This window comes from Telopea speciosissima, chromosome 9 (assembly GCF_018873765.1).
Source record: "Telopea speciosissima isolate NSW1024214 ecotype Mountain lineage chromosome 9, Tspe_v1, whole genome shotgun sequence".
In the NCBI taxonomy this organism is placed as follows: Eukaryota; Viridiplantae; Streptophyta; class Magnoliopsida; order Proteales; family Proteaceae; genus Telopea; species Telopea speciosissima.
In genome coordinates, this window is record NC_057924.1 from 1,846,702 (window position 1) to 1,874,126 (window position 27,425).

The 27,425-nt window shown below is 40.0% G+C and overlaps 1 protein-coding gene across 3 annotated transcripts; it reads right to left on the bottom strand.

Moving 5' to 3' along the window:
• Window positions 1–1,733: 1,733 nt before the first annotated feature.
• Window positions 1,734–25,634, bottom strand: LOC122641124 (E3 ubiquitin-protein ligase UPL1-like). 3 transcript variants are annotated; one of them, XM_043834450.1, is made up of 17 exons: window positions 25,234–25,634; window positions 21,583–21,678; window positions 21,290–21,496; window positions 13,025–21,049; window positions 12,622–12,939; window positions 11,443–11,644; window positions 11,060–11,349; window positions 10,692–10,981; window positions 9,403–10,534; window positions 9,167–9,313; window positions 8,976–9,056; window positions 8,501–8,726; window positions 8,277–8,416; window positions 7,575–7,681; window positions 7,288–7,458; window positions 7,111–7,159; window positions 1,734–2,188 (listed from the first exon to the last, which is right to left on the bottom strand). In XM_043834450.1, exons 1-15 carry the CDS (start codon window positions 25,264–25,266, stop codon window positions 7,356–7,358), a joined length of 11,397 nt encoding a protein of 3,798 aa, XP_043690385.1. In that variant the 5' UTR covers window positions 25,267–25,634; the 3' UTR covers window positions 1,734–2,188; window positions 7,111–7,159; window positions 7,288–7,355. The 3 variants fall into 3 exon arrangements, with proteins under 3 accessions (XP_043690385.1, XP_043690383.1, XP_043690384.1); XM_043834448.1 differs by having other exon boundaries at window positions 13,025–21,052; XM_043834449.1 differs by lacking the exon at window positions 7,111–7,159 and having other exon boundaries at window positions 13,025–21,052.
• Between the last annotated feature and the right edge of the window lie 1,791 nt (window positions 25,635–27,425).

Sequence of the window (27,425 nt, forward strand, 5' to 3'; positions counted from 1 at the left end):
CTATTGGATGATCCTGGCTTGACTTGGGTACAGTTTATGAAGTCAATTTATTTTCCCAAAAGTGATTTTCATCAAGTTAAATTGGGAAGTAATCCGTCATGGCGATGGAGAAGTATCCTGGAGGGAAGAAAAGTGTTGAAAAAATGTCTATTATGGAAGATTGGTATTGGCGATCATATCAAAATATGGGGTAATAGATGGGTGCCAACTCTCCCGGGGTTTCTTATTTTAGACCTGAAGTTACAACAACGGTTCTTAGCATTCAAATTCCACTATTTCTCTCGCAAGAGCGAGGAGTGGTGTGGGGAATGGAGAGAAATGGCATCTTCTCAGTTAAAAATACTTACAACATGCTTAGCAATGCTCGAGACATTCAAGATCAATCCCTCCCATCTTCCTTCACTGTTTCACAATGGTCCTTCTCTAGTGTGGAGAACTATTTGGAGATGTGACACCCCACCAAAAATCAAATCTTTCCTCTGGCGATCTTGTGCAAACGGCCTGACCATAGCTGAGGGGCTTGCTCGTCGAAGTATTCCAATTAATAACCAGTGCTTATGATCTGGTGCAACTGGAGAATCAAGTGGATCACATATTATTGCAATGCCCATTCGCAAAGGCGGTTTGGTTTGGTTCATCGCTCTCCTTTAAAGCTCCTCATAATGATACCTTCTAAATTTCAAAATGAATTGAAACATGGGAGTTCTTTCAAGGAGCTAGGTAAAAAGGAAGTAAAAATTGCCATGGGTCTTTGTGGATTTATTGCTTGACAATATGGCTGGCTCGAAACAATATGGTGTTTGGGCCGCCATTCGAGCATCTTATAGTGGAGTCTGATTCGAAACAAGCCGTAGACTATGTTCAAGGACAATCAAAACACACTCCTCTAGCTATCGGATCAGTTGTGAATAACATCAAGCACTTAGCATCTTTTTTCTCTGAGTGTAAATTTCAGTTTATTTCTAGGGAGTCCAACTCAATTGCGGACTTTTTAGTCTAGAAAGCCTTGTTTATAAGGTGTACGACAATTTGGCCGAATTCCTTTCTGGGGTTGATGGAGTCTTGTAATTCTTCAACCACGTGTCCTTCATGCTAAAATCAATGTATTTTCTTTAACCAAAAACAGATATATTTGAAACCTACACAACGGGTGTAGTAAAACTTTCTCCAAATAAATATACTGCTTGAGATTTAGTTGCATACATCAAAACCAACGGTTCTAAAAATTGTATAACAATTAGAATAGGAATCAACCCGGCTCCAAATCTAATTAATACTGATTGTTGATAATCGAGTTCCCACGGAGTTAAACCAACTTCTAATGAGACAAATTGAATCCAACCCAATCCGGCTGATTTCAATTCAAAATTCTACGACATTGCTCAATCAGCTAAATCCCTTCTCCACTGGTGATGTGACCCTATAATCAAAATTTGGATTAATTATTAACTCTCACACCCTATTGTCTATGGTGACAAATAACCTTTCTATTGTTCAATCAGAGAGTTTAGATGCCTATATGGTGAGAGGATTCTACTTTCACCATGGATGAAGGAAAACTGTTTTAGAACAAATTTCTTGTGAAGCAGAGTAATTGGGTAAGAACTATTTTGTGCACACCCACCCACATCCACACATAAAACACAATTAAAATTGCATATACAAAACATAATTAAATTTGAAGGGGGGGAAATACATCTATACAGCTTTCCAAAAATTAAAATATATAGATCTGCCAAATTATTCGACTTCACCAGATGCGCCATGTTCAAACCCTAGTTACCAACCTCAAAAAACAAAAGGGTAACCTGGAAAAGGAAACCACATGGGCAAGGTGGAAGGGCAATCAGAAGCCAATTGGCTGCAAGGGACTGAAAAAAAAGCAAAAGAACAAAAAAGAACTATGAGTTATAAACAAACGGAGGCAAATTCATGTCAACCACTGTAAAATCTTCCAAATCGTTCGAAATAGTGATGAGCCAATTGTTGCAGTTTTTTGTTGTTGCTGCTGCTGCTGCATCCTATCAAAAAGCAAACTCTTCATGCACTCTAGAAAGTGCGGAAGCTTGTATCAAGTTTCGAGGTTAGATATCTGTTTTGAATTCCATTGGGTGTTCTCCGCCCCCCGGGTTCCAGCTACTAATTAAATAATTATCCAATTCTTTGCCTCAAATCGGTTGCTCTCTATCTGCAGGAACCATCATTAGCAGTCAGAAGTGAGCTTACATTAACGGAATCTCATACACTCAATGGTGGAACATTAAACTCAATAGTTGCAAACAGAAGACCTTAACAGCAACACAAAAAGAAAATCTTGACCTAACCAGACATATGACCCATGCATATTTTGCTCAGCAATAAAGCAGAACTAGACAGGATGGAAAGCAGGGAGCTTTTGAAAAGAACTTAAGAGGTGGATGCCAACCCAACAGGAAAAAAGAAAATATCCCACTTTGATGGTCATAAACTTAAACATAGAACTTCATCAAAGGTGATTTCCAGAGTCATGAAAATTATTTTTGAAGATGGCAGTCCTATTGATATTCCCAACTGGGATCAAGTCCTTCTGGTACCAGCATCCAGAGTCATGAAAATTACTTCTGAAGACGGAGTCCTATTGACATTCCCAACTGGGATCAAGTCCTGGTAGCAGCATCCCATCTTCTTGAACCAACCCCAACACCCCCCCCCCAAAAAAAAACACTAGGTACAGAGACAAATAAATAAGGGAAAAAACACTGCCTGGTCGCATGGCCCCTGCACCAAGTAACAGGCGCGCTCAAAATTACAGCCCTCCCCCCCCCCCCCCAAATCCCAACCATGTTGATGCCCTTCTGCGTGCTCTCATTGGCCTCGCACTGCTACAAGGGCCACACTACCAGTTAGCAATCTCTTGCCCAATAAATATACATATACATATATATGGGAAAATGTTTGGGGGAGGAGGGGGGGGGGGGGGAGGCATGCCCAGACAATGGAGGGGGGAGAAATGACCCCCCCCCAAATGAAAGGTGGAAATCCCACCCTTAAGATGCTAGCACGCACGCTCTCATTGGCTGCCACGTGCACGTGGCACCTACGCTCCCCCCCAGAGAACATGCTCCCTATATATATATATATGGGAAAAGGCTGGGTATGCTAGCGGTATACCGTATGCTAGCACCCTATGTGACTATCTCTCTGTTCCTCCCTTTGAAGGGTAAGGAAGAGAGAGAGAGACACACATAGGGTGCTAGCATACCCATCCCTGTCCCTATATATATATATATATATATATATATATATATATATATATATATATATATATATATATATAATTTTCGGCTTTAATTGAAACATGCTTGTTATTTTTAGGATATCATATATACATAATTCTCGACTTTATTTGAAACATGTTTATTATTTTTAGGATATAAATTCGAGATGGTATACTTTTGATATAGCTGAAATAAAAATAATAATAAAAACTCATCCATGTTGATGCCCATGTGCGTGCTCTCATTGGCCCCCGTGCTGGTGAAGGGGCCATACAACCAAGCAGCGATCTCTTGCCCACCAAATAATTAAATGCTCTCTGAGCCTAAGGCGTACATTATGCCTCCTCACATTTATTATTATTATTATTATTATTATGATATTTTTAAGGTGTGAGAAACAATAATTAAAAAATGAATGTAAGAAGGTATAGAGTACTCTGTTCGCTCAGAGAACCCTCTTCCATAAGAAAAACAAATAAATATACATACATATAAAAATAAATAAATAAATAAATAAATATATATATATATATATGTAATTTTCACATCCTACAGACTTTATTTGAAACATGTTATTATTTTTAGAATATAAGGTTGGGATGGTATACTATTCATATAGCTGATATGTACAATCAGGCATTGTATAATATGGCTGTATATTTTCTAATTGGCCAGTTGCTCCATCTCCAATAAATCTTCACTTATCCCAACAAGGAAATTGGCTACCATAGAATCCCCCATGAACTCATTCTGAATAGTTTCCCCACCCCTAGTTTTTTTTTACCTCTTCATTTGTACATCGAGATACACAACAGGTTTGAATCAGACACAAACTATCAAAAAAAAGGCATACCCAGTGCACGAGGCTCCTGCCATTGTGGGGTCTGGGGAGGATAATAATGTACGCAGCCTTATCCCTGCTTTCACAGAGAGGCCGTTTCCAGACTCAAACCTGTGACCACTTGGTCACAATGGAGCAACCTTTACCATTGCACCAAGGCCCGCCCACAGACATAGACTATCCGCCACACAAAGATATATGTGTGTAATGTAGTTTTAAATTACCTAAGAATAGGATTTAGAAACCAACAGAAAACCAGAATCAAATTCAGTTTAAGAACCAGATTCAAGAGAGCAATGATACCAAAAGAGCAACAAATCAGATGCAGCAGCCAATATGGAGGGCAAAGGTCAAGTTAATAGGGTAGAACAGTTCTTCAAAGTTTGACTTGTATCTGATGCTCATATCTGAAGTAATGTTTCAGCACAGTAAACTGATAGCAACAGACAGATTCATAAATGTAAAATAGCAGAACTAATGGTCTGAACTGACACATTAATATTAGTTGCAGACAACTGTTAAAAGCAAGCAGAAATCAACAACAACTAACTCAGCCTTATCCCAACTAAATGGGGTCTGCTACATGGATTCTTGCCACAAAAAAAAAGAGACTGAAAGTAAGAGAAATAAAGAAATGCAGAAATGAGAGATGGGGAGTTTGAAATGAGAAATAAGATGAAAAAGTAAGAGGATAAAGGAACAGCCCCAGGAAGTCAGGAAAATCTCAACCAAATGGGGTCGGCAACATGGATCTTTGCCCTCCAATAGGCTCTATCTGAGATCACACTTGGTACAAGACCAGACTACGCATGTCATTCCTTACAACCTCTCCTATGGTCATTTGAACTTGAAAATCAGCTTTGAAACTGAAGATTACAGAAAATCCAATTTAGAGAAGGATTCCTAGGAATTGAATAAAATTGGATCTTGACAACTGATGCTGAAACAGAGTTTAGTAATGATGTACTGAATTGAAATCTGAAAAAGACCAGGAGGCACAGCCAACAGAATGAGAACACAATTAGGAAAGTTAGTGTGCGCAAGATAGAAAAGATAAGTCTGACCTGTTTTGAGAACCAATGGAAAAATCAGAGAAAAAGGAAAAAATGGGACATGAATCCGGAATCACCACCAGGGATCCTACTAATTCATCACATCAGGGAGGTCAATGAATCACCACAAAACCAAGGCAAAAATCCAAACTTATATTCACTAAAATTGTAGGGGAGGCTTCCAGCCTTTGCATAAGACTCAAAATAAGAAAGAAACAAACTCACCAGGTGACGCAGAGCATCCATCTGATCCAAGCATCCAGCCCCTCAAAAAGGCCTGAACAGTACTTCTCCAAGAAGTAATCTAGAAAGGGAGGCCAGCCCAAGTCCAGGACCAGACCCACTGCCTAGCCAAAATCATAGACTCCTGGAACATTCAAAATTCTGACCAGAAGATTGTTTTTTGTCTTTTCATATTCCAAGGCAGCATTAACTACCTTCCTTTTATCAGTTTTCAATATCCTGATCGTAGTTTTCAATGTTTTGGGAACAGCTTCCAATGTCTTGGGAACAGATTTTGATGTCTAGGAATTGTTATCTATGTTTGGGGGAATTCCTAAGGGGTTTTGGAATTCTAAGAGTTTGTTTAATGTTATTTTGCTGTACTCAAGACTTCCACCTCTATATAATGCAAATCCTGGCTGCTCACAAAGGCACCCATCAAATTTTACAGCATACTATCTGAGTATTTTCTTGTGTGACTCAAGTGGGTTTAGATGAGATTCCTACAGTGGGGCACTAGTGGGACTCTAGCTTGCTGAGGTTATCTACTATCCAGAACTTTGTGAAAATCCTTTCTTTGAGAACTTACTTGTGAGAATCTAAGTGTGCCTAGGTGGGACTCCTATCGCTGGGCAACTAGAGGGACGCTAAGCTGCCACCTATCTATCTCCATCTTAGACTATCATCACCATCATCATCCTTATCATTCGTTTTCATCACCATCGCAGGAATCGTATTTTAGATCCGGATAATATTGTCTTCCAGAATTGAACCTGGCATGATAGCCTCAAAGGCTACACCACCAGTCCAGCTGCAGGCTATGTTTGGAGGATCCTAACTGATTCAAAATAAAACCCAAACAAACACTAAGAGTTCCTCCCAGCCGCAGGCCAAAAAGGAGAAGTTCTATGCATCTAGGACTCTTGACAACTGGAATAAAATTTGACTTGAAACTGTACTGGACATATCCCAGCCACAACAAACAATTTAAAAACAATAAAGTAAAAGGAATTCCCAAAGGGGTACCTCAGTTGGCAAGGACAAACACATATGAGATCATGAGTTCAACTCAACTCGGGACCCATCTATCCAAAATAATAAATAAAAGGAATTAAGAGTCCTAAAACTAGCCCAAAATTCTGGTTCTTTGGGTGAACAAAATTAGAACCGCAGGGTTGGTTCAAACCATAAAACTGGTTAAAGGTTAATCGAGAGCAACCCAAACTACAGGGACTTGGCTTCTGGTTCTTCTTTATACTGTTGGAAATCTGCATCAGTGTGTTTCCCTGATCATTCTCTTGAGGAACAAATTCCCAAAAACTATCCACAACAAGGCAAGAAGGCTCATCATTTTGGGGGGAAAAGGGAAAATTCAAGAGCAGCATACACAGCAGTTCAGCAGTATGGGTTTGCAGGGTCAGAAACCTGTTTCTATATATCTCCCTCATCAGATGGTTACTCTGAGCTTGTGTGTGTGTGTTGGGGGGGGGGTGTGGACTTCGAATCCCAGAGACCAGAATAACTACTGTGTTATTCAATCACAACAAAAGAACACTTAATATAAATTCATCCGAAGAAGTTGTGATGGGACATACAAAGTCTTAACAGTCCTCCATTTCACTTCATGAGCAGAAAATATATCATAACATCTTATGAGAGCACCCAACTAGACTTTCTGAATCTATAAGTAAGTTTTATCTGAGGCAGGAAAAAGTTCAAAATTGATGAACCCCAGTACCTTACCCACCAGGTGTTACAGGCAAAAGCTTTCAAAGTTGAATATCCACCTAGCAAAAATTTCACTCAAAATTTTAATTCAAGAATGCATGGACCGTCATGCTGATTGTTCATATTGTATCATATGAAGCAAGTTGATTAATCAAGAAGAAAATCATACACGAGATGGGAAGCTAACCTGTACATAACAACTTGAAGAGAGGTTGCTGGTGTCATCGGAGTAATATCATCTTAGAGAAACTCACATCAACCAAAGCCAAAACCTTCACTAGCTTCATGGATCGCAAGCAGCAGGCGTTCCTGAAGCTGCTCCTTTGAGGAATACTCCGGAAGGTCTAGCTGATTGAAGCTGAATAGAGACAAGAACCATTAACAGTAATTATTTTCATTAGAAACAAAATTGCAATGAGAAAAGTAACCAAGACACATCTGCATTGCACTTGCAAAGTAATCGAGAACACTAACCAGGTATGAGCTGACGGTAACCTCTCTGGAGCACCATATGCTTTGTGGATTTGAAACCTTTGAGGACTAGAGATACCTTGCAGCGCTTTAAAGCCCTCCAAAGGAACCTGATCCCATCAAACAAACAGTTCTTTGAGTACTTTATTTCAATAGCATCAATGGCATGGATTTTGATTCCATTCCAAGAATTTTGAGCAATATATTGAATCAAAAAAATAAGCGGAACCTTTCCAAATACAGTATTTAATTGTATAGTAGAACCTTCCAGCATCCCTGAACTTGATCAGAGTAATATGCAGTGGTCGTTTTGCATGCACATAACAAGAGGTCATACAACAGACGAATGACAACCAAGTCAAAGGTGGTTTGATGCATGGTGAAGGCAAGGGAGATGAAGAAGGCCGGATAACAAGGGGAAGGATCTAAGAAGTAAAACACAAGCTTCAATTGAATGATGAAGCAGGAACAATGAAGAATTCTAAGATTATATAAAATTTATCCAATTCAAAAATAAACCTGATCACTTTTTTTTTTCCTGAAAATGTTTGGACAATCTTTGGTACAGGTTAAAACCCAACCCCCCCCCCCCCCAAAAAAAAAAGGCAGCAAAATGTCTAACCTTTTGAATTGTAAGTCTTATTGTGTGACAATAATCTTAAACTTCAAGCAACATATAAATAGATAACCTGAATGAGGAAATACCTTTGATGTTCCAGTGACAAATTGCAAGAACCTTGCCATATCCTCCTTGTTGAAGGCTTTGACGACCTCCCAAAACCACTGTACAACACTAGATGCTGCTGTATAACCAGTATACTCAGTATTGGCCTTCAAATCATCCACTGTGCAGGCAAAAGAAGAAGCATTACAAAACTGAGCGGGCAGGTGATAGTACATATTTAATGTGTCATGGTAAGTCAACTCACAATCGATTTCTGGAAGTCCACTGATTAGAAGCTCAAGTTCCTTATCATTAAATATTGCAATAAGATCTCGAGGAACCAATTCATTAAAACCTTCTAGGAAGGAATTAATTTGAGGACGGATGGCATTTGTCAGATTGTGCTCAGCCACAAGGTCTACATACTCATGCTTTGTTTCTTCTGTGACTCTAATATTTCTTCCTCCAGGAATAAGCTCATAATCGGTGACCTTTCCAAAAGCATGACCATTGCAAAGAATGAAAATTAAAGAGACATAACATAAAAAATCACGTGAATAATTGGTAATAATAATATATAATATATATATATCAAATGCGTATTAGCCCAATAAATGGTGGCAAGAAGTTAATAGGCATCAAAATTTTCAAAATTCAGAACAGCGTGGAAGTTCAAGAAAACTTAAGAGAGAGAGAGAGGGGGGAAACTCATACACTGTAATCTTTGGCAATCTCCATACCTCAGTTTTCTCGTAAAGTATATGCTTCTCCTCATCAGCATCCATGCTAAATGTCAAGTCAGGTATTTCACTCACATCATTCTGATTAAATAGAAACAAAGAAGTTAGCATTTCCCATATAAACACCGCCGACAGAACTGTAACATTGTGCAAAGGCATAAAACATATTTCACATTATTGGTATCACTAACCTCCAACATCCATTTCAAGTTCTTGTAGTAATCAGGATCAACTGCTTCTATATCATGATAAGTCACCTTTACACCAAGAATGTGCTTGTAGAAGGAGCGAGTGAAGTAAACATCTAAAAGTTGACCATCAAAGAGTGCCTTAGCCACCTGCAGAAGGCCAGATAGAAAGCCAGTGTGAGAATCCACCACAATAAAATTAAATGTATAACAAAAATAAACAGGTTAATGGAAAATACCACACGTCCCACAAATTTGAAGTAAGAAAGGTGTTCAGTTTGGTAGACAGAATTGGGGTTCGGTTGAAAAGTTGAATTGTTCCCGACAGTTGTGAAAAGCAAAGCTCCTTTGTCAAATATGACCCTTGAAAGCAACTGATACCATTCTCTCGTCAGACCACCAGCATCAATCCCTTCTTCACCTTGAAATTGAACAGTCAATCGTCCCTTGAGGTCTTGATTAGGACGCATTCGCAATTGATTATAGGAGTCCTCTAGGACATAAGCCCGTCGAACACTTATGCGCAGAGGTGCAGAAGGGTGTTGCTCATGCTGCTGCCTGATTCTTGAGCGAAAATATGCTCTCTTGTTATCAAAGTCGATCAACCTCGATGCTTTCAGCATCATAGAGAGTGACTTCTCCAGCAACCCTGGATTCTGTCTGATGAAAGCATTCAACAGGCGGCGGTGCTTCTCAGCAAACCTCGCAAAGGTGACGGCACCATCAGGCCATCTGTAGGCAGCCACACCACATTTTGTGGACGACACTGATGAACTCCCAGTAGATTCTTTCACTTCTCTTGCAGTAACATTGGCATTATCTTGCTGTATGACGGAATGATTTGCTTGTAGCTTCTCACATAAAACAAAAAAAGCCTCAATAAATGGCAAAAGTCTATCAGTTCCAGGAGGAAGAGGAGGGGAAAGAGAAGAGGCGCCTCCAACATGATCTGCAGTGTTTGCATTTGCCATTGGAGAAGAGGAGGAGCTCTGGCCTAGTTTTGTCTCTGTTGTGCTTATACAGTCGCTCAATTCTTTCCACAACGGCTCAAGCACGACATTTAGCTTCCACATGATGCTCTGTTCTTCCTGTTCACCATCATCTTCTTGACACTTATTAGCATCAATGACAGGGGAAGTGAGTGTGCTAAGTGCTTGAAGCACACGTAAGATTGCAGCCCCAGCCATCGAGCCAGCACTTAACCCCAGCATCTGTGTACTCCTCAGAGTTACAAGTTCACCAACTGCCGAACTACACAAACCATGAGCTAAACCTGCTAACTCTGAAGTAAAGAATTTCCGGTGTGGTGAAGCTACAAAGGCCAACTTCTTCAGTACCTCAGCCGCAAGCAAATAAACTTTATCCGATAGCCTATTAAATTACAACAAATTAATCATACTGATTTCCACCATAAATAGAAATGCATTGTAGGTGCACAAGGGTTTGTGTGTGTGCGTGTTTGTGTGTGTGAGAGAGAGTTTTCTTTCCGTTCAACATCCAGAACTAAGAATCGTTCCATGAAAATTACCCCTCATGAGCAAGTAGGCTACACAGATTATGCAAATCAGACTCTGGGAGCTGCAAGAAGACATCATATGGACTGAAAGTTTTCTTTCCGTCAGAAGTGGGCACCTCAGCACTGGTACTTCTATCCAACTGTTGATCAGGATCTGGTTCAGATAGAGGTTGATTTTGCTGCATATCAACAGAGGCTTCATCAACAGGTACACTCTGGGAATTGGTAACCTGTCCAGAATGAGGCTGACACTCGACCTTTGATGCTGCAGTATAAACGACTACTTGAAGCAGGCCCATGACCTGCAGAAAATATTTTGAAACCAATTACAAAGAGAATGGAAATGGGAAAATTGAATTCTTCAAGGACCTTACGAGTACCTGCTCAAGATGTGCGCTACTGCGTAAGAACAGAGGTTGATTTAAGAGCTTCAGGAACAATATTAAAGGTATATCCCCTTTCTCAGAGGTTTCCAGCTGGTTCGATGAATCCATTCCTTCCACTATTTTCCCTTTACCTTTCTCCTTCTTGGCTTCTGAATCTGTGGGACTTGGAGATTCGGGGATCAATAAAGGATCAAAATAGAACAGGATATTTGCAACAGCAGTATGATTGGTAGCCAGATATGTCAAAATCTCAAGAATTCGACGTGATACAAGTGGTGGAAGACCTACATAAGACCAACAAAAATCAAAATTTTAAAAAACTATGCATAAAAACGATTTTCAACAAAACTAATGATCCTATCAGTCAAAAGTAGTACCATCTGATAGCTGCGGTCGACCATAGACAACATTCCACTGACAACCATACAGCCTCTGAGAAGTGACTGGTGCTAATCCACTGGTAGAACCTTCAGCTTCAGGTTTTATCATATCAAGCAAAAGGCTAAGTAGAACTGCCCGCGTCACACTATGTGCGCATAGGTTCAACAAGAGCCTCTGGAGGAGACCTTTACCAAGGGGCTTCACATGCAAAGGAAACAAGAAATAGTTGGGTAGTGGGGTCCAGCATGTTAGCATAACCATTTACCAAAGAATCTATTGAAGAAAATAATTTGACAAAGAAATAGTTAAAATAATCTCAATCACTGGTCAATGATGACATTAACTCTGTCCTAAGCAAGATGTATTCATCAAATGCCAAGATTCAATAAATGTTATGAAATACATTCTAGCCTCACAAACAAGAAGATAATTTTGTATGGTATGCATGGTCCATGGCTTTAGAGTTGTTTCATTAGCACAAACAAAAGCCGCAACTTCAAACTCATCCATATGACCCAACTATTCTGGTTGGCAGCTGACTAGGATGCCTAACCATGCTATATTTTATTTCTTGCTACTCTATAGAACTCTAAATGTTCTGCATCGTTTAGCTATGGTTGTTTCAAATTGCACTGGTTACCATACACCACTTCATTTCAATTATTTCAACCATACATCAGTCATGGTTTTCCAACCATCGTGATACCCAACTGTCCATTTTTTTCTTTGGTTTCCATGTCCAACATTATCTCGCCTTTTCAAATTCAAAAAATACTTCTAACCACATGAAGACATTTTACGCATGGTCCGTAGCTTTAGAGTTGTTTCATTAGCACAAACAAAAGCTTCAACTTCAAACTCATCCATATGACCCAACTATTCTGGTTGGCAGCTGACTAGGATGCCTAACCATGCTATAATTTATTACTTGCTACTCTATAGATCTCTAAATGTTCTGCATCGTTTAGCTAAAGTTGTTTCAAATTGCACTGGAATACTCAACTGTCCATTTTTTTTCTTTTTTTTCCCCACTTCCAACATTCTTTCGCCTTTTCAAATTCAAAAAATACTTTTAACCACATGAAGACATTTTAAAAACAAAAACTTCCACAGATTTCCAAAGAACTTAAGTGAGACATCCTGGCTCACAAAGCGTGGCAGGAATAAACCAGTACCTGTGCTAATCTTAGGAGCCGAATCAATCCTTTCAAAGCATTGGCATCTAAAAGAGGTGCACCTTCAACTTCCTTAACCTTCAAGCTGTCTGCAATGGCAGAAACTGCCCTCCGACCTATACTAACTCCAACTCCCCTATCCATAACTGTCTGCCTATCAAAAGCCAGACTATTCCTCCTACCATTAAGCCTGTGGCTGCTTCCAAAAAGACTAAGAGCCTGATAATGGCTCATAGCTCTATCTCTGAGCATTTGGGCTTCAGCAAGTAATGGAGAAGGTAGTGCAGACAAAACTGCTTCAGAAGAAGTCAAAAGAACCTGAATAGAAGGATTAGAAGCAAAGGAGAATGTCAATACAATTTGATAACAAAATAACTAACAAAAGAGAGGAAAAGATACTAACCTCCTCACGCAAATCAGCAGGGAAGGTAGCAATTATAGAAGCATTGTCCATGTCCACCGGTTGTCCTTCAGCTTGCAGAGATTGTACCCTTCGTGCTCGTTGCTGTGCTAAAACTTCTGCTTGGATATCAGGAGGGAGGGCAGCTAAAAACTCAGGGTCAATATCTTCTGCAGATGGGGGTACAAAATTCGGAGCCTGAACAGACTGGGCTTGTTGGGAAGCTAGAACTTCTGCCCGTAGATCTTCCGGTAGGGCCTCCAAGAAAGTTGGATCGATCGTGTTTGCAATAGAAGCCTCATTATTAATACTGGTTTGATCTGCATTATTAGCATATGGTGCAAGAACAGGGCTTCGCAGAGCAGATCCATCAGCTGCACCATTATCAGAAATAAGCAAGTTGTGCCCGGTTGGATTTCTTTCAGTGTCTACAGTGTCCTCACCATCCATATCAACATCAGCATTCACGTGAGCTGGAGAAGTATGACCATCACCTACATCAGGCAATTGAGAACAAGGACCCACCACGGCACAGTTAGTGGACAGACTATCTGTTCTCGGAGGTCCATCACAACCTGCACTTTGAAGTTCCACATCTTGGGAATTTGTATCCAGCGAAAATCTGTTTTGAGTCTGGGGATCTCCACCTAAGTCAGTGGATGGTATAACAACCTCAGGGATTACCTCTGACTGCTCAGCAGTAGCACCAAAATCCCCAATTTCCATACTTTCATTGCCATTTAGCAACACATTTTGTTGTCTTAACAAAGATCCCAGAGCCAGTAGACCCTCATCTGCTTCATGTGCAGCAGAATCTGCATTGGCTTGTCCATTTGATGATTCAGGAAGATGAGAATCACTTTCAGCCACTGGATTCTCTTGATGATGTGCTGATTCAGCCCCAATTTCTTGATGCTGAGCTTCATTCGGTTGGCTGACTACATTATCACCAACTACTGGTGGTTGGCCATCAACATTTATTAGGACATCTGATTGTTGTTGGTCATGTGGCCCAGAGTTCTCAGAATGCCTTTGAGCTGGAGGACTATTCACAGAAACCACACTATGCAACTGAGAAATGAACAGTTCCTCCACTGCCTGTGCAATGGCAGCTGCTTGACCACCAGCCTGCGGCTGACCATCATCAGTCCAACGACCATCACCTGGTCCTCTTCGTCCTGCCAAATGCAAAGGATCCATACCCAGAGAAAAATCAATCAAAGGTGGTGGTGCTGCACCGACCAAGCGGTCACCAAAGAGGGTTGCTGAAGGATCAGATGGAAGAACAGGAGCATCAAACATATAAAAATGGGCTACATCAAAACTTCCAGCTGACAGAGCTTCTAAATCTCTGGATGAGTTCCCACTCGAAGACCACAAGGAAGATGAATCCCCGGACTGGTATGGCCTTAGGAGGAGTGGATGTTGGAAACCACCTCCATCCAGGCCAGATCGCTCAAGGAAAGACCTGTTACCATTTTGACGGCGGCGCTCAGCACCTGAGGACCGGCGAAGACCAAATATGTCATCAACATTAACCCCTTGGAAGGGCTCAGATGCAACATCTATCACAGCTCCAGGTCGCCCAAGAACCTGCAAATGATCTAAACCATCCAGGCCTTCCCGCCACCTAACTTCTATAACACGATTCTCATGAAAATCTTCTTCTTCATCATCAATCATATCATCATTGTAATCCTCTCCTAGACCATTATCATCATGGTCCTCTACATCTGTATCAGCAAGAGACATCAAGGTAGCACCCTCTTCCGCTATATCCTCATCCTCCTCATCTTCATCATCGTCTTCATCATCATCCTCCCCATCATCCCCCATGTCTTCATCATCTTCATCACCAATATCATCATCTGTCCTATGCTCAACTTGGAAAGTCATCTCAACTCCATTCGTATTGCGTAAAACATCACCTTCTACCATTTCTTCATGCGGGAACTCCACCTGATGCCCCATAGGGGGGTTAGAAGTCGTAGCCTCCACTTCAATTCTCATATCATGCTCCATTGTTTGGTTTTGATTCCCAGCATGATCCCCTGCATTATGAGAAGTTCCTTGCTGCTGCTGAGGTTCAGTCTGTGTGGTTTCTCTGGCTTCCTGTTGACTGCTCCCATTCTGATCATGATCCACAGCTTCTCTGGAAGAAAAAGTATTTGTCTGATCTTCTGTTCTTCCAGTTGTGCCTGTAGACCTTTTCTTGTTGGCCCCATCTGATTTGTAAACTTGCTCACTAGCATTAGCAGCCCTTGTCAAGCTCTCCAAAGCCTTGACTATAAGATTTACGACTTTCGGAGCATCAGGATGATCCAAGTCAATTACCTGAAGTATACCAGTTAGAGATTGGACCATTCCTCCATCTATCATGGTTTTTGCCATGTCTGGCGAGCAACCAGGACCTGGCAAATTGCTGGAAGATGAATTTTTGGACAAAATGGAATTAACCAAATCAGCAAAGGCTAAGACCTTTCTATTTGGCACTAAAAAGATGTTCACAGAGTTGCTCCCAGAGGTTGAGATTGAAGAAAATGCTCTCACTATTTCACCAATCACTCGTCTACGCCCTTCACCAGAACGACCGCACAGAACTACCAAAAACCATGAAGCCTTTTCAGACAGTTTGTCTCTCCATTCTTCAGTTGCTTCTGTGCTTTTATCAGATGATACTGGAAGAAGGCGATGCAAAATATGATAGAGTATCCCACCATGTCCAGGTCCATCTACTTGACTGGATCCTCGGAGTTGACATGTCTCCATATCTCTTCTCAAAATAACACCAACTGCATGAACATACATGAGAAGAATATCACTCATCAACTTGAGCACAAAAGTCACCTTAGCTAGCATTGCTGACCTCTCCGAGAGGTCATCGGATTCCATTTTCTTTGTCTCAACAACCTTTGACTTTCCCTTCTCCCTGGTAGCAGGTTCATCAACCTCCATAGGAGATAAAGAGCTCACACACTCTTCCTGTTTCTTTGGCAATGGGTAACTCATTATTATTTCCAGAAGCTGGTCAATTACTTGAGTAAGATTCGCAGGAATCCTTTTATGGACTTTTGAACATTTACCCGGCCCATCATGAAGCTTATTTTCTGGCAGTCGAACACACTCATGAGAAGACCCAACCTCAGCACCAGGGGCTTTCATTTTGTCCTTCTCCTTCTCTTTTTCCTTTGATAAGACAACGTTAGTCCTCCCTCCAGAAGATTCCAACTGACAAACAGAAGCTGCAGCTTTCATAAAGATCACAGGGTCTCTGGATATAACAGATGCCATGGATGTCAAAAATGCTCTAGGTGAAAGACGACCACCATGCCGGCTGAGGATGCCGGTCAGTGTCTGCCGTATCTCAAACTCCATAGCTGTTTGTAAGGTCTGTGGATCTTCAAGGAGATGCCGAACAATAACAGACGCCACACTATCATACCCAGGAAAGAAACAACTTCTTGGAAGACTAAAAACAGCAGCCAAGCCTCCACTCTCAAGGAATTGCATAGCTATAGCATGTGTTTTAGTTAAACGAGCACATAACTGTAAAACAGCCTGCATTACCAGAGCAGGAACATGCTGCTTTATAAACTCACAGGAAACTGCTAGGGCCCTGTGACACTCATCAAGAGTCATACAACCAGTAGACTTCCCAAGTATCTTCTCAAATGCATTGCCAGATTGTTTTTCATGGGCATCTGAAGCAGGATTCTTATCTGTAGGCAGCAATGAGGAAGCATTCTCTCCAGATGAGTCAACTAAAGATTCTGTGACAAATCCTTCAGCATTTTCAGAAGAAACTCTGGGTTTGAACTGCAACATGCTGTCTAGGATAAGCAGTAAAGCGCTAATACATTTTGGGGCAAGAACCACATCTCCTGACTCATTTTTCACCTTGAAACTTATCAATATATCTATTGCAGTGGAGGCAAGACCATTCTTTGCACCAATTTCTCGCGTACTGCCATCTTCAGAAAGAAGCAGGGCCAGAATATGTGATATCGTACACAATGCACTTGTGTCCCTTGAAAAATCTGATGGACAAAGCTTCAACTGTTGAATAAGATAAGACACCACCTTCGGACAATCTTCTCCTTTGTTCCGATGGCAAAGAGTCACAAGCAAATCTGTCAAAGGGAAGGCCACTGAATCACTGCTCTGAAACAACCTCATAGATGCAGCAAGAACATCATCAATGGGAGGTGGTTCAGCTCCTTTATCTTCTGCCAATACATCTCGTGACTTATCAGTGCTATCCTCCTTCGTTGTTTCTGATGAATTGCCCAGTGACAATGCAAGTGCCCTAGCCAGCTCATCATCCTCCTGCACAGGATCTTCAGCATGACTAAACAACCACTCCATAGCCATCTCAACACTATTTGTTTCCACCCGCCGCAGTGCTTCCTCTGCTCTTGCCCTACTAAAACCCATCTCAACTATAGTATCAATGGTAGCTTCATCTGGAGGAGGACCCATGACACGTTGGCTTGTGCTTCCTCCAACACCATTCCGACCCCGTTTTACATCTCCAACACCAGAGTATATATGAGTAACAAGTGAAACCATTGACGTGATGAAAGCTGGGTTGCAATTAGGGAACATGGGATGGTTCCATACAGAAAGTATCACGTCCAGAACCTGAGACTGTAACATACGAACAAACACTTCTGGGTCCCTTGGAACAGGGAATAACCCAATCGACAATCCTGCTGCAACAGGCTGAACAAGCAGCTGAGCCTGAGATGCAGATGTTGGAGACAAGAGTAAAGCAGAATTAACAAAGTACTCAAGCATTTGACAATAATTCTGCAATGTATCAAACAACCACGTATTGTGAGACAACTTGCTCCCTTCAACTGCCTTTTCTTGATCATTGCCAGACGGAGGAATAGAATACGGAAGTGTCCAAAGCAACTGGCTTGTAGCCTCAAATGTGGTCAAAAGCTCCTTGAAGGTTCCATGAACATAAAAGTTATTTACCAGGGCAATATTGCATGCGCGTCTTCTGCTATCAAATATTAGTGCAGCCATGTCATCCACAACCTTTCCTAGATAACGGCACTTGACTGATAATGAAGTTTCAAGACCAGCAGATGTAGAATGCCCTGGGAAACTAAGAGCCTCATGGAAAATTTTAGCCAAGGCAGTTGCAAGGCTCTTAGAAGCAGAACTCAGTGAACCAGAGTCTGCTCTGCGACGGTTTGGAGATGTAAAGCCCTTAACAAGAGTTGCATAGAAAGAGCGCATAGCAAATGCAAGCTTATTCAGATTTTCCATGACCATAACATCAGGACTTTTCCTTTTAACATCTTGGGTAGAAGAAGTCTCAGATACATTTGCAGAACCTTCTGAATCAATGTTTGAAACCTCCATCTGTCGATTGGACCTTCCACCCCGCAACCGTGCCAAGCCGTGTCTACCATGACGATGTAAGCCTCCACCACTTCGAACTACTGATAGAAACTCATGCTCCCCAGACCAGTGGGACTGAGTAGCATTCCTTACAGAAACAGGATTCCTGTATCTCACAGGTGGAACAAGGTTTGCATCATCATCACTTTCTCTTCCTGCAGCATTAGATAATGCCACATCTGCCTGACCACTTTCTGGATCAGCATCTCGTTTCTCATCCACCTTGGTGTCACTACACAAAGAAATATGCCACAGTATTTCCCTGTAGGCCTTTCCAAGATCCTTCAGGACATCAGTATCAGCTGAACCCAATTCAGATACCATAGTAGTAGTCCCCTTCAACAAAAAGTTGGAAAGAGACAGAATACCTTCCAGACTAGAAAGACATCTCAAGATCTTTGTTAGTTTTGCAGCTTCCAGCTCAGCAAGCTGAGTGCCTCCTACAGATGTTAATAGTTCATCAGTTAATTTCAGATGATCCCGCAAGAACACGCATACAGCCCGAGCCAGAGCAGCAGAATGCTGAGGTGAGAAATTCTTAAAAGCAACAGATATACTCTGACCAACAGATACAGAAAGAGGCATTAATGGCAAAGTAAATAACTGCAGAACAGCTTCAACACCCTTCTTCTCAATAAATATCCGGCTTGTGTCAGCATTCTGAAGAATTGTTTCAAGAAGGCGAGCAGCATTGCTTATGCATTCAGGAAGAAAAGATTCAATATTCACTAAGGAACCATCAGAAGAAGGCTCAGTTGCATGCTCAGCACATTCCATCTTGGACGACTCTCCATCATCTGATGACAACAAATTCTTCTCTTCCGCATCAGTTTCCATAGGAACAGGAGTGGAGGAGCAGATAGAATCAGTGGACGGTGAAGGGGCTTCTACTCCAGATCCGATCTTCATAATAGTATTCAAAATCTCCATCAACATCTCTACTCCAGGCCCACGCAATGAGGAAGCATGGCGCATTAGTTCATCTAGTCCACTAGACAGGGATCCTGGAGTGTCACCAGTAAGTGCACGCAAATATGTTCGAGAAGTAAATACTCTCACAAAGCACCTCAAAGCATTACGATCCTTCACAGCTTGGAGGCCATTATTGTTCAGGCACAAGGCATCCAAGCATTGTGGAATGCAACTCACAGCTTCAGCAGAGCAAAGAATGCCCCCCATTATAGCATCCAAAAAGGTGGAAGGCAGACCAGCCGCATCTAACACAGGGAAACATGTAGGATCTTTATGAATAAGATCGCTCATCACAGTTGCTGCAAGCGAGAATACTCCACCACCAAAATCCTTTGCTTTTCTAAAAATATTGCATAAGCAGTGTGGCAATAAACTCTCCTCTGAACCATAAATGCGAGATGTGCTTCCAGGGGCATATGTTCCAAGTGATATAGCACGAAGTAAAGCTTTCATCAGCAACCGCCGATGATAAGCAACTAAAGCTTCAGAGTAGAGGGGCTGCACATTATCTACATCATTCGAAGAACTTAGGACAACTTCTTTGCCTTTCTTACTGCATTGAGAGTCTTCACCATGTTTCTTTGATCCCTTGTCTACACAGGATACTTCCACTTTCAGGCGTGCAATAGCATCATCTAAACCCCCCAAGTCTCTGAACAATGCAGCAGCTGGATTACTGTAGTCCATAAAAGCTTCAAGAACATGAACTGCAGTGCTGACCAAATGTAGATGTTGGGGATCTGTATCTTTAAGAAGAGGAAGAAGAGTAGGTATAAATCCTGCTTCCCGCAGAGCTGAACACCCTGAAGAAGATGAAACCAAAGCAGTGACAAGTGATAAGAGAGCCTCTGCAAATACAACAGACCATTTTGAAGAGTCACTGGTAATAGAATCAATTGCCTTCTGCATAAGACTGGGTAAGATTCCACGATGCCCACCAGATGTCACAGCAGAAAGTACAGTTGGTTGACGGGACCGATCTTGGCAAAGAGCAACCAATGATAGAATACCCAGAATACGAATCTTTTCGGGAACTGCATCTTCATAACTTAATAATGATACCAGTTCATTGATGAACTCAGGTTCATTGTTAAAAAAAGCAGTCAAGTCATCAGCATCATTGCTTGCTTGAACAAGAACTACAAAGGAATATAAGCGAATGCATATATACTGCTGTCTAGAGGCTAAAGAACCAAAAGCACTTGCAAAGCGCAATCTCGTCAAAAGTGAAAATCTTAAACTAGGAGGTACATTGTACTCTCTCACCAACTTATTCAGTAGCTCAAGGTCACCCTCTTGATGATTGTTAATGTTAGGCAAATGAATAACTTGTAGACCTTGGGTTGATTGTTCACTAGTTGTAGGTTCGTTTGATGAATCTTTAACTGCATAAAACTCAAAATGGAGGGTACTACCTAACTCATATGCAAATGAGTCGCAACCATCCTGTACAGAGCACGCAATTAATCCAAGGCCTTCTTCCTTGCCTCCCCAACCTTGTGAAAAGGCAAATAACTTAGAACTCAGAGAAACATCTCGTATGGAGCACTTCCCAATTGTTTTCTTCAAGAATGCAGCCAAAGTCTGGAGGCTAGCCTCAACCACATCCGGATCAGTAGAACCAAGAAGAGACGAAAGATGCTGCTGCATTGCCAAAAGTACAACGAAATAAGAATTTAAAAAAATAGACTATGGTGGTAAAAAAAATTAATAGATACAAGCGGAGTAGAAAACACTAGCAGAACCAATTGATGTGTCTTATTTAGTAACCAACAGACCAAATGCAAGGTAGTAGATAACAAAATTAAACCACCAGAAGAAAATCCACTCATCTGGCATAACTGACAAGAACGGGCAAATTCTAGAAGAAAGTAAACATACTTCATAAGAACTGTAGAAGTGCTTGTTTGTACAGTTCTCCAAAATGATCCGTATAACACGAAGAATTTGCAGAACAGCTTCCCTTGGAAAAGGAGGATCAGCAGACAAAAAGTTGTCCTCTAACTGTAAATCCTTCCTCGATTTTATATGCTTCTCAAAGAATGAATCAAAATGATTGAAAAGATCAACCCAGTGATGAAAATCCCCCTGCTCCAAGTAAATTCAGACGAGAATCAATGAAACTGCATTTACCTTCAAATAACTCAAATAACAAAAAAATTAAGAGATCACACCTTATCATACTCCCAAACAAAGCCTTTTAAGGGCTCTTCGATATTCTCAAGTGGAACAGCAGTGACGCTGTTGATGAAAGATCTGATTTTTGGAGGCTGAAATAAAATAAAAATATTCAAGCTAGTCCACAGATTTCTAACTGCAAATCAGCACTACTACCTCAATGAAGCCATATATGACAAAGAAAAAAATATTGACAAGCAAAAACGATATTTTGGAACGTTAACATATTAGTGTATAGTGGAAGTGCAGAACTGAATTGAAATGATACAAGCAGCAAAGACTAAACAAATTAATATCTGGTGACAGGTGAAAGTGCAGAACCGAATGGAAATAATGCAGCAGCAATACTACGGTTTTGAGAATCAAAAAGGCCTAGAAGAATTTTCCAGCCAATACACAGGGACCACCAAAGAATAAGTTACTTTGGGGTTTGAGTCATTATATTGGCCTTTTATACATCACTGCTAGTGTGGCTTTGACTAACAACTCTAACTCCTCATATAATAACTCTGATCTCTTTATATGACAGCTTTGGATTTTTTCAAAGTTAAATTTTAACTTGGCATTACTTTATCTTGGGTGGCAGAAGCTCATTGAACTAAGAGAGGGGGGGACATAGGCAAGATCTTTGTAATATTACTGTGCTGTCTCCACTCAAGTTAGTCAAGTAAGATTCACCAGAAATATAATTATATAAAAGGGTCAACATAAGCAGTAGTTGAAACTAAGAGTAAATATAAAATTGAATTGGGATTGTTGTCTCTACTCATGGTTTTGCTGTTATAAATTTTCTTTAATTCTTTTCCCTCCAGATACCATGAATATCAGCAATGAACTTTTCCATTGGTCCCTGCTCACATGATTGACTTTTTACCAAGGGTCGCTGGCTAAATGTGAAGAAGATATAGAAGAATACTTCCAGTGCAAGTGGAAGTTTTCCTACAGCACATTAGTATCCCTTTTTTCAGTTGAAATTTGTTTTCCAAAATCAGATTACTGCTTTTTTCATAGTAGCAGACCAGATTGGTGGCTTCCACTAAATGGTACATGCAGCTTTTCCACAAGTTACAGTTTGGTATACGTTAGTAGACCAAAAGTGCCACTCATATATCAGATAATACCCAGTGAAAGTTCCAAATCTAGGTTGGAAGTGCTGTTCTTGTATCAGATATTGTCTAGTCTACATTTCAATTAAGAATTTAAAATCTATTATTAATCAGTACTGAAAATTTTACATTTTGGACCCATAATCCACCCAGATCAATTAGGATAGTTGCTGAACTCATCGTGTACTGCTTCACATATTTGGTGGTTTGACAGCTAATGATAAATTTTAGTTGGAAGAGGGATGAATTTACTGCATCTTTTAATTACAGAAAGGTAATCTCACTAAAACTGTGAATCACTGTACTTTTCCCTGCAGTTCCATTGTAGCCTAGGAGTACTCGTTTGCAGGGGTTGTTTGGTTTAATGTATAGGGCCCAGAACCCACAGGGCTAGGGTTTAGTGTGATCCCTGTCCTGCATCAGGAATGTGATTCAAATAGCAAAAGAAAAAGAGAACTAAGAAGTGAGACTCCTAGGATTCTGCCTTTCAATATAGCGGTCCTCATAATATGTGATCATACTTTCATGGCAAAAGGGCAGAATAGCGGCAAATCGTTAACTGCCTCCACATCTCCAAGGCATGAAGGGCAGGCACTAGGAAGACAGTGTCGCATTCAAATTAAATTATCAACAGCCATGATTCAGTCATCTGTCTCAATTCTGCAATTATGATTTGTCTGATTAAAAAAAATCAAGGCCGTATAATTATAAATGGACACAACCTGTTGACACATTACACCTCTAAGCCCTATGTGTATGACTATGTATTATAAAGCATACAAGAAACTTAACAAGCTATAAAATATAGCAATACAATTATACAAATGTATATATGTCGATATTTGTAATCGAAATAGTATTATAATAACAAATATTATCACCAAACATTTTAGAAGGGCAGAATAGCAGCAATAAAATAGTATAAAAATAATAAATAGTTATCGTTAGTAAGTATTAGAAGTTAGGGGATTCTGCTGGCACCATTCCACAGCCAGTCTCAATCATGGATAAAGGAAGCTGGATGCATCATGTTGACAACCATCATTCAAAAGCCTAGGTGAGAGGTTTAGCAATGGCACTTTGAAATCCTTATTCCAACAATAGCTCTCATTACGTTGGAACAGAAAAACAGGATTTGTAGACAACTCCAAGTGCCAAAGAATGGACAAATTTGCAAGGTTTTGAACTCATAACATCCTTTAATATGAGAAGGCTCACTGAACTTGCAATGGGGTACATGGGGTACAAACAACATATTATTTTTTGATTGATTGTAATGATCTTCAGCTCCATTATGCAGCTTTTCTTGTGTAAAATTGATGATTCATGACAGATTCACTAATTTCCACAAAACATTGAAGTGCATAATGTCTAAATCACAACCCCCTTTTTTTTTCCTTTTCAAAGGGGAGATGAGAGGTCAATTCCAAACTCAAAGTATCCAGTTCACATGGTTATCCAATTACATAACCTATCCCAAATTAATGAGACCATAATTACAACTGCAATTCCATTTGAGCCCCTCTAATCAAATCCATAACCACAAAGTACAGAAACTTCTTAGAGATTAAGCAGCCAAAAAATTGTAGACTATTGTTTACAAGGATTACCAACTCTCATCCAAGAATCACACAAACACTTAATAACTTTCTGGATTTCCCCAGATTTCACAAGGGCCTTCCCTGAGTGGGGAAGTATTGCAGCTAAATTTAAGAAAACTCAAACCCTATTGCAAAGGCCATTCAAAAGATGGTTCCATGCTGGAAACAAAAAGATCATGTTTTATTAACAGATGTCATGCAAAACTCATAAAAATAATATGATCTCTGATGTCAACAATAAAGTAGGTCAACAAAAATCAGCTTCTTGTAAAATTTCCTCCAGATAATTGGATTAGCAACCACTGATAAAAGAAGAAGAAGAATCCAACAACGCAAAAGATACCAACAAAACACACAGGCTGCAGTCTTGAGTTATTGTAGCATCCACTTTTTCCAATAAGCTGAAATATTGTCATGCATACTGTAATCCTCTAGAACACCAACGAACTACTAACTCTGTGAACGGCCCACTTAACACATAATGCATGAATTCTTTTATCCCTTGAATGACATACTCAAAAGAACAGCAATAATCTAGGAGTGGTAAACTTAAAGAAGACAAACATGTCCCACCAAACTGACTGAGCTTTTAACTGTATCTAACCATGCAATACAAAGAGCTTTCAATAATAACATTGAAAAGTAGGAAACTCTTCGATGAAAAAAAAAAAAACAAAATTTTCAATTCCAATTCTGAAATTCACTACCTATACTACGCAGACGTGATCAGAAAACAACGAATACATACATGCATGTTTCTGTGTGAATAACAAATTAAGTACTGAAAAGACATATTTTACGCATGGTATATCAATAAATGGCAATCCACCTATTCCGAACCAACAAAAACTCTAAAATGCTGTCAATCAAAAAAAAATCATAAACCCTAAAATTACTTCACTGTAATTGAACATCGATTTCACCAAGCAAAAAAACGTACCACTTCCAAAACTCTTCTTCTCTTGAACTTCATCTTGAATTAAGAAGAGGAAAGCATTGCTGATATAGGAGACAAGACAGAAGAACGATCAGTTCTGTCAAATATCCGATTAGAATTGGAGTTGCGATTGGGCCAGAAACAACACAAGAGACTCTGATTAAACCAGACAAAAAGCGAAAGTAGGGCTTTTATCTTCTATATCTCTTCCTTCTCCGAAATATCGAATCCTCTTCGAGTAAGCGGAAAGGAATGAAGAAGACTGATAAAGACGAACATATAAATTCTCAAATGGTAAAGTTAGGGGTTTAAAAGAAGGGTTTCTCTTGTCGATCCGATCAAGAAGAAGGAAAGAGAGAGAGAATTCTTAACTGAGAAGAAAGCTTATGAGTATCATGTTTATAGAACGAGGAAGAAGAAAAGGACGGAATAATGAAAAGAGAGAGAAAATTATCTGATACAATTTTCAGAAACGAAATTTTATGATTGAACAAACACATAAAAAATTAATAAAATTACTTTTAAAAATACCCTTTGGAACACGCAATATCTACAAGGTTGTTCAATAGTTTATCGATACCAATACCGATATTCAAGGGAGGGTAAAATGGTCTAAAAATCAAGGTATCGGGAATTTAAAGGGTAAAACAGTCCAATCAGATCCTATACGAAGATACCGATACAGGTGCCAGTATCGAGTATGGCAGAATAGACCAAACCAGCCACCCAATTGCTTGGCTAACAGATCACCCTAAAAACAAATAAAACCGCTTGGCTAACACGTTTTGTCATTGTTTTCATGGGCAGTTTTATAAGACAATTTACAGATTGATCGTTCGGGTTCAATCGGTTTTGGTGTGGTAATGGTTAATCCGAAACCAAATCAATAAGGAAACTTTGGTTTCGGTTCTTATCGGTTTTTAATCGAGTTGATTCGGTTTGAGATATATATGTATAAAAAAAATATTTAAAGAATATGTTTTTTAATGAGTTCCGAGCTCTTATCGGGATATATTGATTTGGTTTCGGTTTGATTTGGTTTGTTTTAGGGGTGCAACACCCCCAATCTAAAGCCGATCCAATGATGATCAATTTTGTTCGATTCGGGCCAATTTTGTCAGTTCGGACTAGAGTTTGGCACCCCTAAGCTACCACATGGGCTGTAATTCCCACATGGCAGCTCGACACTCTCAATCAAGGTTTAAAAATTCAAAACCAAATATGGGATTAGCCTCCATCGGTTTGATTCGAATCGTATTTTTTATTTTTAATTAGTCGAAATTGGCTGAGAATCGATCGAAATCCTATAAATTAAATTGATGAGAAAAAATAAGATTTAAACATATACGTAAATTGTTTAGAATTTTTTATTCAAAGGACTTGTAGATCTTGCTACAAGACACAAGTTTCATTGACTCTCTACAATTTTACTTACAGATTCTGAAATAAGTTGAAGGAATCAATGCAACCACTCAACCTTATCCCAGTTAAATGGGGTTGGTTACATGGATTCTTGCCCTCCAATTAGTTATATTTGAGGTCATATTTGATACAAGGCCTAAGCTATGCATGTCTTTTCTCACTACTTCTCCTAATGTCATTTTAGGTCTGCCCCTAACTCTTTTAGTTCCTTCATTCTGAATCAGATCACTCCTTCATACTGGAGCATCCAAAGGCCTCTGTTGAACATGTCATGTCAACTCAAATGATTTTCTTGTAGCTCATTCTGTATCAGAGCTACTCCCAAACTAGTTCTAACATGATCATTATGCACATTATCTTTCTTAGTTTTGCCACTCACCCATCTAAACATCCTCATATCTGCTATATTATTGAGTTTATCTATATCATTCTTTTTACTTGTCCAACATTTGGCACCATACGTCATTGTCAATCTTTTGACTGTCATACAACACTTCAGATGCATCTATCTACTTCATTCATCATATTTTAATTATCTGTGGAACATCATAATTGAGGATTGACCGTTGTCTAAAACCAAGTTGTCATTGTGTTGATTTGAATATATCAATTCAAATATGATATGAATTTAATTATATGATTTGAGTTCAATTATGTAATATTAGAATTAGGGCAATAGATCATTGCATGTCACTTGGCCCCTACACTAGCGTCGAGGCCAATGAGTGCGTGCAGGGGCATCAACGGACATGATGGTTATTTCATGCAATCCT

What these genes read in the sequence shown, in the direction of transcription:
- LOC122641124 (XM_043834449.1), bottom strand. Translation starts at nt 25,266, where the DNA reads ATGAAGTTCAAGAGAAGAAGAGTTTTGGAAGTG. An exon ending in TCGACCGCAGCTATCAGATG is followed by an intron (nt 11,350 to 11,442) that starts GTACTACTTTTG and finishes GGTCTTATGTAG; the next exon opens with GTCTTCCACCACTTGTATCA. An exon ending in GTAGCGCACATCTTGAGCAG is followed by an intron (nt 10,982 to 11,059) that starts GTACTCGTAAGG and finishes TATTTTCTGCAG; the next exon opens with GTCATGGGCCTGCTTCAAGT.